This window comes from Oncorhynchus clarkii, chromosome 2 (genome assembly GCF_045791955.1).
Source record: "Oncorhynchus clarkii lewisi isolate Uvic-CL-2024 chromosome 2, UVic_Ocla_1.0, whole genome shotgun sequence".
In the NCBI taxonomy this organism is placed as follows: domain Eukaryota; kingdom Metazoa; phylum Chordata; class Actinopteri; order Salmoniformes; family Salmonidae; genus Oncorhynchus; species Oncorhynchus clarkii.
In genome coordinates, this window is record NC_092148.1 from 217,062 (window position 1) to 230,000 (window position 12,939).

The following is a 12,939-nucleotide window of genomic DNA, read 5'->3' on the forward strand; positions in this document are numbered from 1 at the left end:
GATACTAACCCCCTGCTCTCCAGGAAGTTAGCACTGGGTCCATAGTTCCCCTCCCCTTCATGAATCCACTCTGATGTAGCGATACTAACCCACTGCTCTCCAGGAAGTAAGCACTGGGTCCATAGTTCCCCTCCCCTTCCTGAATCCACTCTGATGTAGCGATACTAACCCCCTGCTCTCCAGGAAGTAAGCACTGGGTCCATAGTCCCCCTCCCCTTCCTGAATCCACTCTGATGTAGCGATACTAACCCACTGCTCTCCAGGAAGTAAGCACTGGGTCCATAGTTCCCCTCCCCTTCCTGAATCCACTCTGATGTAGCGATACTAACCCCCTGCTCTCCAGGAAGTAAGCACTGGGTCCATAGTTCCCCTCCCCTTCCTGAATCCACTCTGATGTAGCGATACTAACCCCCTGCTCTCCAGGAAGTAAGCACTGGGTCCATAGTTCCCCTCCCCTTCCTGAATCCACTCTGATGTAGCAATATTAACCCCCTGCTCTCCAGGAAGTAAGCACTGGGTCCATAGTTCCCCTCCCCTTCCTGAATCCACTCTGATGTAGCGATACTAATCCCATGCTCTCCAGGAAGTAAGCACTGGGTCCATAGTTCCCCTCCCCTTCCTGAATCCACTCTGATGTAGCGATACTAACCCACTGCTCTCCAGGAAGTAAGCACTGGGTCCATAGTTCCCCTCCCCTTCCTGAATCCACTCTGATGTAGCGATATTAGCCCACTGCTCTCCAGGAAGTAAGCACTTGGTCCATAGTTCCCCTCCCCTTCCTGAATCCACTCTGATGTAGCGATACTAGCCCACTGCTCTCCAGGAAGTAAGCACTGGGTCCATAGTTCCCCTCCCCTTCCTAAATCCACTCTGATGTAGCGATACTAACCCACTGCTCTCCAGGAAGTAAGCACTGGGTCCATAGTTCCTCTCCCCTTCCTGAATCCACTCTGATGTAGCGATACTAATCCCATGCTCTCCAGGAAGTAAGCACTGGGTCCATAGTTCCCCTCCCCTTCCTGAATCCACTCTGATGTAGCGATACTAACCCACTGCTCTCCAGGAAGTAAGCACTGGGTCCATAGTTCCCCTCCCCTTCCTGAATCCACTCTGATGTAGCGATATTAACCCACTGCTCTCCAGGAAGTAAGCACTTGGTCCATAGTTCCCCTCCCCTTCCTGAATCCACTCTGATGTAGCGATACTAGCCCACTGCTCTCCAGGAAGTAAGCACTGGGTCCATAGTTCCCCTCCCCTTCCTGAATCCACTCTGATGTAGCGATACTAACCCACTGCTCTCCAGGAAGTAAGCACTGGGTCCATAGTTCCCCTCCCCTTCCTGAATCCACTCTGATGTAGCGATACTAGCCCACTGCTCTCCAGGAAGTAAGCACTGGGTCCATAGTTCCCCTCCCCTTCCTGAATCCACTCTGATGTAGCGATACTAACCCACTGCTCTCCAGTAAGTAAGTTAGCCTCTCAGTTATCATACGCTCCATAATCTTACATACATGTGATGTTAAAGCTATTGGCCGATAGCTTGTTGGCCTTGTTGGGTCCTTCCCTGGTACCACTACTGCCTCCTTCCAACTGCCTTGTAGTCCCCCCCAACCCCCCCCCCCCCCCCTCCCTCCCTCCTACACTCTGTTGTACAACACCAATACCTTATCCAGAGCCTCATCACTAACATGGGCCAACATAATATAGAACACCTCATCTTTCCCAGGTGAAGTTAACCCAGCCTTACCTATTGCCCTTTTCACCTGTCATGGCGCATTCAACACATCAGCTACATCCTCCCTCCTATCCAGCACTCCACGATGCTCCGCCTCCTCTGACAAATGTACAGAGCTATGCACTGAGACGAACACTTTGGCCATCATCTCTGCTTTCTCCTCAGCTGTTACTGCCACATCCTTCCCACTCGTCAACACTGTATAATCCCACTCCCTTCTGACCCCACTCATCCTTTTAATAATCTCCCACACTCCTCCCACAGGTGCCACCCTTCCAATGGTGTCACAGAACCGACGCCAACATGATGGATAGTTCTCCTCTTCAAGGTTCTGAGGGTTTCCCAAACTCTGTCCTGTGTGTCCGTTTTGGGCTGATTAAAATAACCAACTCATAATTAAGCTTAGATTATTTGAATCAGCTGTGTTGCGTTAGAGAGAGCAACAACCAAAACGTGCACCCAGGACCAGAGTTTGGGCAACCCCCAGACCCCTGACGAGGTGAACCATCCGTCATGCAAAGAGGTCTGGTGGAGATGACGTAGATCCCCCACACAGTCGGCTGACTATCCGCGGTAGATGGCTGTCAGTTGGGGCTAGCCAGCTAACTCACCGTTGACAACGATAACATTCAGACTATATTCACAAGACAGAAATATCAATACCAAAATGGATCAACAGTTTGAGGAAATAGATTCGTCTGGGCAGTGGCAAAACCTTTATAATGTAAGTTGGGCATTCAATGTGTTATTTTCGGTTGCTAACCTAGCTAACGTTAGTTATGTTGCTAACTAAATTGGCTAGCTATCTGCCCGGTTACTAGCTAGCAATTATGCACATTATCCATCATACTAGCTAGCACCAAACTATGTAATTTTAACGGTATATTGAATGGATAATACTAGTTAAACTGGTGTTCATCCTGAAAGATAAACTAAGCTTCACAGGAGAAGAGTCAGACTTCCGGAAAACGTGCATCAACATTAGCTGGCTCGCCTGTTTCTGAGAAGTCGCAAACACTTCCTGAAATAATATGTGCGCATGTGTTGCCATGTCTAGGAAACTGGGCAGATTTACAGCGAAGTGGATGTCTGGAGCTCAAGTTAACAACAGCCTTTATAACTACCTACTCGGCCATAAGGAACACACAGTCCTGTTTTCTAGTTGTAGTTATTATGAGCGTGTTATAGTTCATGTTTGAGTTTTATATCCCTAGAGTTGAAAAATGTGTGATAGTAGCCTTCTGTGTGTTATTACAGTTTGTTTTATTTTACTATGACCAACAATGTCAGTATACAACAAGGTATTGCTCACTTATACCCTTTAATCATAAACAATTGGAAAGACACATTTTCAGAATGTTCACGTCAACAGACCTCTAGTGTTCATATCAGAATGACTTGTATAAATGGCTTTTAAAAAGGAAACCCTATTTTACAAGTGGTTCTGAAAGGTCATGAAAATACCTTTCCAATTATATACCAACTTTGAAAGCACCAACACCAAACTATTGTTTAAAAATCGCCCATAAAGGTGTCATTGTAATGGGGCAGCTATGTTTTTGAAATGTGACTTTGGTTATAGAATCACCAAGTTACACACACACACACACACAGGGAGAACAGGGTTTTAAAGGGATTTGTATTTACAGGGCCATCACAGAATTCACACATTAACCCCATAGAAGCCTTTTCCCAATATGGCCGCCCAACAACTCTATGGGGTCTTATTGGACAATTTCACAGGACCATACCTGTGAATGCCCAAAAATGTTCACAGTGATGTAGAATTAACAACCACATGAGCCAGACGAACCAGATATATAAAGATGTTGAATTATTCAAATAATTGTAAGAATGTAGCCAACAATCTTTCTGAATCGCTGATTTCTGATGTTATAATCAATAATGGCAACATTTAATCTTCAAACATGTACAATGGATATGTACATGTGAAGAGTCATGGATGTGAGTTGATTACAATGTTATCCTAGTGGCTGTTTTCATTATGAGGACTATAATCCTCCTGCCTACATTCCATTACAATGTAGTAAAATCCAGTGTTGGGCCTGTTGAGGCCAATTACATTACTTTTAGTATTATAGTAGCAGGGTTATAGAGGTTCTAGGCTAGGAGACAGGTTTATAGAGGTTCTAGGCTAGGAGACAGGGTTATAGAGGTTCTAGGCTAGGGATAGGAGACAGGGTTATAGAGATTCTAGGCTAGGGATATGAGACAGGGTTATAGAGGTTCTAGGCTAGGTATAGGAGACAGGGTTATAGACAGGCTTATAGAGGTTCTAGGCTAGGGATAGGAGACAGGGTTATAGAGGTTCTAGGCTAGGTATAGGAGACAGGGTTATAGACAGGCTTATAGAGGTTCTAGGCTAGGTATAGGAGACAGGGTTATAGACAGGCTTATAGAGGTTCTAGGCTAGGGATAGGAGACAGGGTTATAGAGGTTCTAGGCTAGGGATAGGAGACAGGGTTATAGAGGTTCTAAGCTAGGGATAGGAGACAGGGTTATAGACAGGCTTATAGAGGTTCTAGGCTAGGGATAGGAGACAGGGTTATAGAGGTTCTAGGCTAGGTATAGGAGACAGGGTTATAGACAGGCTTATAGAGGTTCTAGGCTAGGGATAGGAGACAGGGTTATAGAGGTTCTAGGCTAGGTATAGGAGACAGGGTTATAGACAGGCTTATAGAGGTTCTAGGCTAGGGATAGGAGACAGGGTTATAGACAGGCTTATAGAGGTTCTAGGCTAGGGATAGGAGACAGGGTTATAGACAGGGTTATAGAGGTTCTAGGCTAGGGATAGGAGACAGGATTATAGAGGTTCTAGGCTAGGGATAGGATACAGGGTTATAGAGGTTCTAGGCTAAGAATAGGAGACAGGGTTATAGACAGGCTTATAGAGGTTCTAGGCTAGGGATAGGAGACAGGGTGATAGACAGGGTTCTAGGCTAGGGATAGGAGACAGGGTTATAGAGGTTCTAGGCTAGGGATATGAGACAGGGTTATAGACAGGGTTATAGAGGTTCTAGGCTAGGGATAGGAGACAGGGTTATAGAGGTTCTAGGCTAGGGATAGGAGACAGGGTTATAGAGGTTCTAGGCTAGGGATAGGAGACAGGGTTATAGACAGGCTTATAGAGGTTCTAGGCTAGGGATAGGAGACAGGGTTATAGAGGTTCTAGGCTAGGTATAGGAGACAGGGTTATAGACAGGCTTATAGAGGTTCTAGGCTAGGGATAGGAGACAGGGTTATAGACAGGCTTATAGAGGTTCTAGGCTAGGGATAGGAGACAGGGTTATAGACAGGGTTATAGAGGTTCTAGGCTAGGGATAGGAGACAGGGTTCTAGAGGTTCTAGGCTAAGAATAGGAGACAGGGTTATAGACAGGGTTCTAGGCTAGGGATAGGAGACAGGGTTATAGAGGTTCTAGGCTAGGGATAGGAGACAGGATTATAGAGGTTCTAGGCTAGGGATATGAGACAGGGTTATAGACAGGGTTATAGAGGTTCTAGGCTAGGGATAGGAGACAGGGTTATAGAGGTTCTAGGCTAGGGATAGGAGACAGGGTTATAGAGGTTCTAGGCTAGGGATAGGAGACAGGGTTATAGACAGAGTTATACCCAGTAGTAATCTGACCTAGCTAATTAGTTAGATAGTGTATACCCAGTAGTAAGCTGACCTAGGTAATTAGTTAGGTAGTGTATACCCACTAGTAAGTTAAACTAGGTAATTAGTTAGGTAGTATATATCCAGTAGTAAGCTGACCTAGGTAATTAGTTAGGTAGTGTATACCCAGTAGCTGACCTAGGTAATTAGTTAGGTAGTGTATACCCAGTAGTAAGCTGATCTAGGTAATTAGTTAGGTAGTGTATACCCAGTAGCTGACCTAGGTAATTAGTTAGGTAGTGTATACCCAGTAGTAAGCTGACCTAGGTAATTAGTTAGGTAGTGTATACCCAGTAGCCAGTAGTAAGCCCTTCTCAGAAGTTCGTTCGTGCTCTTACTGCAGATGTCTGCTGGTAGTTGCTGTAGATCAGACCTGTACACATTTCAATGAAAATCGTATTCACAGTCGCTGGCTGGTATTTGTTCTCATTCTTTCTCAGGAAATCCGAAACCAAGCCAGCGACTATTCATATAAGGTGGCAAAACTTCCAGAGAATCAGAATCGAAACCGATATAGAGATGTCAGCCCCTGTAAGTATCTTCGTCTGTGCAACTATCATTCATGAAGTACGCTTCATTGAGTCATAACTGTGATGAATGTTTACACCTTGACGATTCGCAAATAGTTTTAATTTACACATTTAAATATATCTGGTTTCAGATGATCACAGTCGCGTTAAACTTCAAAACTCTGAAAACGACTACATCAATGCAAGTCTAGTCATGGTGGAGGAAGCCCAAAGAACCTATATTCTGTCTCAGGTCAGTACATACAAGTAGTCTAGTCATGGTGGAGGAAGCCCAAAGAACCTATATTCTGTCTCAGGTCAGTACATACAAGTAGTCTAGTCATGGTGGAGGAAGCCCAAAGAACCTATATTCTGTCTCAGGTCAGTACATACAAGTAGTCTAGTCATATTGGACGAAGCCCAAAGAACCTATATTCTGTCTCAGGTCAGTACATACAAGAAGTTTAGTCATATTGGACGAAGCCCAAAGAACCTATATTCTGTCTCAGGTCAGTACATACAAGTAGTTTAGTCATATTGGACGAAGCCCAAAGAACCTATATTCTGTCTCAGGTCAGTACATACAAGTAGTCTAGTCATGGTGGAGGAAGCCCAAAGAACCTATATTCTGTCTCAGGTCAGTACATACAAGTAGTCTAGTCATGGTGGAGGAAGCCCAAAGAACCTATATTCTGTCTCAGGTCAGTACATACAAGAAGTTTAGTCAAATTGGACGAAGCCAATTATCTACATTTTAATTGTTGGTCTGTGTTTCAGTTGGTGATGAAGCAGTGTGTTGTGTTTTCTCCCAAAGGGACCCTTGAAGAACACCTGCGGTCACTTCTGGTTGATGGTCTGGGAGCAGAACTCCAAAGCTGTTATCATGCTGAACAGAATCATAGAGAAGGGGTCTGTAAGTAGCCTACATACATGTTATAATGCTGAACAGAATCATAGAGAAGGGGTCTGTAAGTAGCCTACATACATGTTATAATGCTGAACAGAATCATGGAGAAGGGGTCTGTAAGTAGCCTACATACATGTTATAATGCTGAACAGAATCCTAGAGAAGGGGAACAGACTGACTGATGTATTGCCCCCCCCCCAACAGGAGAAGTGTGCTCAGTACTACAGCTGACTGATGTATTGTCCCCCCCCCAACAGGAGAAGTGTGCTCAGTACTACAGCTGACTGATGTATTGCCCCCCCCCCAACAGGAGAAGTGTGCTCAGTACTACAGCTGACTGATGTATTGTCCCCCCCCCAACAGGAGAAGTGTGCTCAGTACTACAGCTGACTGATGTATTGTCCCCCCCCCCCCCCCAACAGGAGAAGTGTGCTCAGTACTACAGCTGACTGATGTATTGTCCCCCCCCCCAACAGGAGAAGTGTGCTCAGTACTACAGCTGACTGATGTATTGTCCCCCCCCCAACAGGAGAAGTGTGCTCAGTACTACAGCTGACTGATGTATTGCCCCCCCCCCAACAGGAGAAGTGTGCTCAGTACTACAGCTGACTGATGTATTGTCCCCCCCCCAACAGGAGAAGTGTGCTCAGTACTACAGCTGACTGATGTATTGTCCCCCCCCCAACAGGAGAAGTGTGCTCAGTACTACAGCTGACTGATGTATTGTCCCCCCCCCAACAGGAGAAGTGTGCTCAGTACTACAGCTGACTGATGTATTGTCCCCCCCCCAACAGGAGAAGTGTGCTCAGTACTACAGCTGACTGATGTATTGTCCCCCCCCCAACAGGAGAAGTGTGCTCAGTACTACAGCTGACTGATGTATTGTCCCCCCCCCCCCCCCAACAGGAGAAGTGTGCTCAGTACTACAGCTGACTGATGTATTGTCCCCCCCCCCAACAGGAGAAGTGTGCTCAGTACTACAGCTGACTGATGTATTGTCCCCCCCCCAACAGGAGAAGTGTGCTCAGTACTACAGCTGACTGATGTATTGTCCCCCCCCCCCAACAGGAGAAGTGTGCTCAGTACTACAGCTGACTGATGTATTGTCCCCCCCCCAACAGGAGAAGTGTGCTCAGTACTACAGCTGACTGAGGTATTGTCCCCCCCCCCAACAGGAGAAGTGTGCTCAGTACTACAGCTGACTGAGGTATTGTCCCCCCCCCCCCCCCCCAACAGGAGAAGTGTGCTCAGTACTACAGCTGACTGATGTATTGTCCCCCCCCCAACAGGAGAAGTGTGCTCAGTACTACAGCTGACTGATGTATTGTCCCCCCCCCCAACAGGAGAAGTGTGCTCAGTACTACAGCTGACTGATGTATTGTCCCCCCCCCAACAGGAGAAGTGTGCTCAGTACTACAGCTGACTGATGTATTGTCCCCCCCCCCCCCCCAACAGGAGAAGTGTGCTCAGTACTACAGCTGACTGATGTATTGTCCCCCCCCCCCCCCCAACAGGAGAAGTGTGCTCAGTACTACAGCTGACTGATGTATTGTCCCCCCCCCAACAGGAGAAGTGTGCTCAGTACTACAGCTGACTGATGTATTGTCCCCCCCCCCCCCCCCCCAACAGGAGAAGTGTGCTCAGTACTACAGCTGACTGATGTATTGTCCCCCCCCCAACAGGAGAAGTGTGCTCAGTACTACAGCTGACTGACGTATTGTCCCCCCCCCCCCCCCCCCCAACAGGAGAAGTGTGCTCAGTACTACAGCTGACTGATGTATTGTCCCCCCCCCCAACAGGAGAAGTGTGCTCAGTACTACAGCTGACTGATGTATTGTCCCCCCCCCCAACAGGAGAAGTGTGCTCAGTACTACAGCTGACTGATGTATTGTCCCCCCCCCCAACAGGAGAAGTGTGCTCAGTACTACAGCTGACTGATGTATTGTCCCCCCCCCAACAGGAGAAGTGTGCTCAGTACTACAGCTGACTGACGTATTGTCCCCCCCCCCCCCCCAACAGGAGAAGTGTGCTCAGTACTACAGCTGACTGATGTATTGTCCCCCCCCCCAACAGGAGAAGTGTGCTCAGTACTACAGCTGACTGATGTATTGTCCCCCCCCCCAACAGGAGAAGTGTGCTCAGTACTACAGCTGACTGATGTATTGTCCCCCCCCCAACAGGAGAAGTGTGCTCAGTACTACAGCTGACTGATGTATTGTCCCCCCCCCCAACAGGAGAAGTGTGCTCAGTACTACAGCTGACTGATGTATTGTCCCCCCCCCCCCCAACAGGAGAAGTGTGCTCAGTACTACAGCTGACTGATGTATTGTCCCCCCCCCAACAGGAGAAGTGTCCTCAGTACTACAGCTGACTGATGTATTGTCCCCCCCCCAACAGGAGAAGTGTGCTCAGTACTGGCCTACAGCTGAGGAACGGCAGCTGTCCTACACGGACACAGGGTTTGTCGTGACGCTAGTGAAGGAAGAGGACAAGTCCAACTACATCATACGAGTGTTGGAGCTGAGGAACACAGAGGTGAGCTCTTCGTCTCCGCGGACTCTGTGTCATGAGGACGTTGCTGTTAGCAACAGTCACCGTAATAAAACGACATGTCTTCTATCCAGACAGGAGGAACCACAGAGATATACCACTTTCACTACACCACCTGGCCTGACTTTGGCGTCCCAGAATCCCCGGCCTCTTTCCTCAACTTCCTGGTCAAGGTGCGGGAGTCTGGCTCATTGGGGCCGGAGCACGGGCCCTCCGTGGTCCACTGCAGCGCTGGGATTGGACGCTCGGGGACCTTCTCGTTGGTCGACACGTGTCTCATCCTGGTAACATCAATACTTCCTGTTTTTACATTGTAATTGAATCACCGAGGTTGGTATGAAAGTAGACTAGCTTCCTGTTCAGGGGTTGTCCTTGGACATAGAGCCTGTTCCAGCTACAGATACAGGAGATTCTGTCTCGGACAAGGCTCTACTACGTGGTGTTTCACATCAGCTCCTGGTCAAACTGTATTTTTATGTTTTTATTTCACCTTTATTTAACCAGGTATTTATATATATATATATATATATATATATATATAACCCTAACCCTTTATTTAACCAGGTAGGCCAGTTGAGAACAAGTTCTCATTTACAACTGCGACCTGGCCAAGATAAAGGAAAGCAGTGTAACACAAACAACACAGTTACACATAAACAAACGTACAGTCAATAACACAATAGAAAGATCTATGTACAGTGTGTGCAAATGTAGAAGAGTAGGGAGGTAAGGCAATAAACAGGCCATAGAGGTGAAAATAATTACAATTTAGCATCAATACTGGAGTGATAGATGTGCAGATGATGATGTGCCAGTAGAGATACTGGGATGCAAAAGGAGCAAAAATAAATAAATAACAATATGGGGATGAGGTAGTTGGGTGGGCTATTTACAGATGGGCTGTGTCTCCAGACTAAATGTACTGTTCAGCATTATGTAGACCAGCCGGTCTTGTCCCTGGTGTTGTGGGTGAAGTCATTCTCTCACTCCCGTCCAGATGGACAAGAGGAAGGACTCGTCGTCAGTGGACATTCTGAGAGTTCTGCTGGACATGAGGGAGTACCGGATGGGTCTGATCCAGACTCCTGACCAGCTACGTTTCTCCTACAGGGCTGTCCTGGAGGGAGCCAAGAGCATCATGGGAGACTGCTCTGCACAGGTAAACACCGCTAACCCTAACCACACACCTAGTTAGCTGGAGGGAGCCAAGAGCATCATGGGAGACTGCTCTGTACAGGTAACACCGCTAACCCTAACCACACACCTAGTTAGCTGGAGGGAGCCAAGAGCATCATGGGAGACTGCTCTGCACAGGTACACACTGTAACTAGTGTAAGGGATGAGTCCTGTGTCACCGTGAAACGATTTGGGGGGTTGTGACACTGTAGGGTCATTCTGGGGCGGCAGGTAGCCTAGTAGTTAGAGCGTTGGACTAGTAACCGAAAGGTTGCAAGATCGAATCCCAGAGCTGACAATGTAAAAATCTGCTGTTTTGCCCCTGAACAAGGCAGTTAACCCACTGTTCCTAGACCAGTTAACCCACTGTTCCTAGGCCGTCATTGAAAATAAGAATTTGTTCTTAACTGACTTGCCTAGTTAAATAAAGGTAAAATTTAAAAAATTGCCTTTGGGGGGGGTAGAGGACTGTCAATGTGAAACTAGACATGAGCAGAACTGTGTCTTCATTAACTACTGTCCTGTCTGTCTGGGGAGCTGTTGGTCATTAACGACTGTCCTGTCTGTCTGTCTGGGGAGCTGTTGGTCATTAATGACTGTCCTGTCTGTCTGTATGAGTGGCTGTTGATCATTAACTACTGTCCTGTCTGTCTGTCTGAGGAGCTGTTGGTCATTAACAACTGTCCTGTCTGTCTGTATGAGTGGCTGTTGATCATTAACTACTGTCCTGTCTGTCTGTCCTGTCTGTCTGAGGAGCTGTTGGTCATTAACTACTGTCCTGTCTGTCTGTACAGAGCCAGAAGAGAGAGCTGTCTAGAGAGGACAGAGCGACAGTATGTGATTCACCGCCTGCCCCCCCTCCCAGGTGGCTCTCTGACACCCCCGCCCCCCCTCTACCCCCACCACGGCCTTTAGACGCCCCCGCCCCCCCTCTACCCCCACCACAACCTTTAGACACCCCCGCCCCCCCTCTACCCCCACCACGACCTTTAGACACCCCCACCCCACCACAGCCGTTAGACACCCCCGCCCCCCCTCTACCCCCACCACGGCCTTTAGACACCCCCGCCCCCCCTCTACCCCCACCACGACCATTAGACACCCCTGCCCCCCCGTCCCCCAGTCGGCCCTCAGAAAAGCCCAACGGCCAGCCACTGCCCTGTGTGGAGCCTGAGCCTGTGGCGTTGTCCAGAGAGGACCGGACATCAGGAGACGGGACAGATCCAGACAGCTCAGATAAGGACCTGGCGGAGGTGCCAAGGTCAGTACACCTCGAGGTGTATTCCCCTCTACTGCTTCTATGTATTGTCTGCTTTAACTCCTCCTACTGAAGCTGGCTGTGGGCCTTCAGTGCTGGGCAGACTGTTTAGATGGCATTCAATTAGGACCCTTCCAGACTCACATGTTTAGATGGCATTCAATTAGGACCCTTCCAGACTCACATGTTTAGATGGCATTCAATTAGGAGCCTTCCAGACTCACATGTTTAGATGGCATTCAATTAGGACCCTTCCAGACTCACATGTTTAGATGGCAATCAATTAGGACCCTTCCAGACTCACATGTTTAGATGGCATTCAATTAGGACCCTTCCAGTCTCACATGTTTAGATGGCATTCAATTAGGACCCTTCCAGACTCACATGTTTAGATGGCATTCAATTAGGTCCCCCCCCCCCCCCCCAGACTCACATGTTTAGATGGCATTCAATTAGGACCCTTCCACACTCACATGTTTAGATGGCAATCAATTAGGACCCTTCCAGACTCACATGTTTAGATGGCATTCAATTAGGACCCTTCCAGACTCACATGTTTAGATGGCATTCAATTAGGACCCTTCCAGACTCACATGTTTAGATGGCATTCAATTAGGACCCTTCCAGACTTACATGTTTAGATGGCATTCAATTAGACCCCCCCAGACTTACATGTTTAGATGGCATTCAATTAGGACCCCTCCAGACTCACATGTTTAGATGGCATTCAATTAGGACCCCCTCCAGACTCACATGTTTAAATGGCATTCAATTAGGACCCCCCCAGACTCACATGTTTAGATGGCATTCAATTAGGACCCCTCCAGACTCACATGTTTAGAATGCATTCAATTAGGATCCTTCCAGACTTCTCTAACCATGTAATGAAACCCTCATCTTATTATCTTATTCCAGTCTGAGGAAGAGACACAGGGAGGAGCGTATCGCCTGCACGGCCCAGAAGCTTCACCTGATGAAACAGAGACTGACGAACACAGAGAGGCAGAGAGAACGCTGGCTGTACTGGAGGCCTGTCCTGCTCAACATGGGGGCTGGAGCTGCCGTGGCCCTGGGGCTAGTGGTGGTTTGGCTCTTCTCCCAGTGATTTCCCTCCCTTTGTCAGAGC

At 47.8% G+C, this 12,939-nt stretch overlaps 1 protein-coding gene across 1 annotated transcript in view; it reads left to right on the forward strand.

Annotated features, from left to right (window-relative positions):
• Window positions 1-2,271: 2,271 nt before the first annotated feature.
• Window positions 2,272-12,939, forward strand: part of LOC139378646 (tyrosine-protein phosphatase non-receptor type 2-like) — a 10,747-nt gene continuing 79 nt past the window's right edge. The window contains exons 1-10 of the mRNA XM_071121004.1: window positions 2,272-2,459; window positions 5,854-5,944; window positions 6,075-6,175; window positions 6,737-6,835; window positions 9,227-9,364; window positions 9,454-9,663; window positions 10,377-10,538; window positions 11,350-11,486; window positions 11,679-11,816; window positions 12,729-12,939. The exon at window positions 12,729-12,939 is cut by the window's right edge and continues 79 nt beyond it. Of these exons, the coding sequence (XP_070977105.1) occupies window positions 2,403-2,459; window positions 5,854-5,944; window positions 6,075-6,175; window positions 6,737-6,835; window positions 9,227-9,364; window positions 9,454-9,663; window positions 10,377-10,538; window positions 11,350-11,486; window positions 11,679-11,816; window positions 12,729-12,918 (1,323 nt within the window). The 5' untranslated portion in view covers window positions 2,272-2,402 and the 3' untranslated portion in view covers window positions 12,919-12,939. The remainder of the gene's footprint in view (window positions 2,460-5,853; window positions 5,945-6,074; window positions 6,176-6,736; window positions 6,836-9,226; window positions 9,365-9,453; window positions 9,664-10,376; window positions 10,539-11,349; window positions 11,487-11,678; window positions 11,817-12,728) is intronic.